This window comes from Crocuta crocuta, unplaced genomic scaffold (genome assembly GCF_008692635.1).
Source record: "Crocuta crocuta isolate KB4526 unplaced genomic scaffold, BGI_CrCroc_1.0 scaffold610, whole genome shotgun sequence".
Classification (NCBI taxonomy): domain Eukaryota; kingdom Metazoa; phylum Chordata; class Mammalia; order Carnivora; family Hyaenidae; genus Crocuta; species Crocuta crocuta.
In genome coordinates, this window is record NW_027527456.1 from 930,682 (window position 1) to 931,423 (window position 742).

At 53.2% G+C, this 742-nt stretch overlaps 1 protein-coding gene across 1 annotated transcript in view; it reads left to right on the forward strand.

The window, feature by feature from the left end:
* Positions 1–742, forward strand: part of SLC9A7 (solute carrier family 9 member A7) — a 157,002-nt gene that overhangs the window by 91,519 nt on the left and 64,741 nt on the right. The window contains exon 2 of the mRNA XM_077762923.1: positions 423–622. Coding sequence (XP_077619049.1) covers positions 423–622 — 200 coding nt within the window. The remainder of the gene's footprint in view (positions 1–422; positions 623–742) is intronic.

Below are 742 nucleotides of genomic sequence, written 5' to 3' on the forward strand. Positions count from 1 at the left end.
GGTCCGTGCTGGCAGACGGCAGCAGGACTGGCCTGAAGGCTGAGGCTGGAGCTGATCAAAGCTCAGAGGCTGTGCTTTGTGCTGTCCTTGGCAGAAAAACACTGTGCTTCCTATCATTCCATCTTCCTCCACCCACAGCCTGGGAAATGAGACATGATCACTTGTGAAAATTACCCAGTGCCATAATAACCAGGAAAGGTACTGTCATACCTTGTCCTTCTGGCGGCCGAGGGACCCGTATGAGAGGATGTTAACCCTTCAGAAGGACTATGCCACTGCTCTTAAATACACAGCTTGTCCTTGGGCTCCGAGATGGCTTCTGGGTGTCTTCGGTGTCGCAAATTGACCGTGTCGCTATTTCCACGCTCTCTCTGTCCTTCCGCGGGCCTGATGTGGTTCCCTCCCCCAACACTCTGTTTCAGGGCTCATCGTTGGGGTGATCCTGAGGTATGGCACCCCTGCCACCAGCGGCCGTGACAAGTCACTCAGCTGTACTCAGGAACACAGGGCCTTCAGCACCTTATTAGTGAACGTCAGCGGGAAGTTCTTCGAATACACCCTGAAAGGAGAAATCAGCCCCGGCAAGATCAACAGCGTGGAGCAGAATGACATGCTGAGGAAGGTGAGCTGGCGACACTGCGCTGTCATGGTTCTTGACTTTCTGCCTCCGTCTCGACCTTAGGGAGACAAATCCTTTCAAACTCCTGGAGCATTTGTAACATTCTGGGCTCACAGTTTTGCT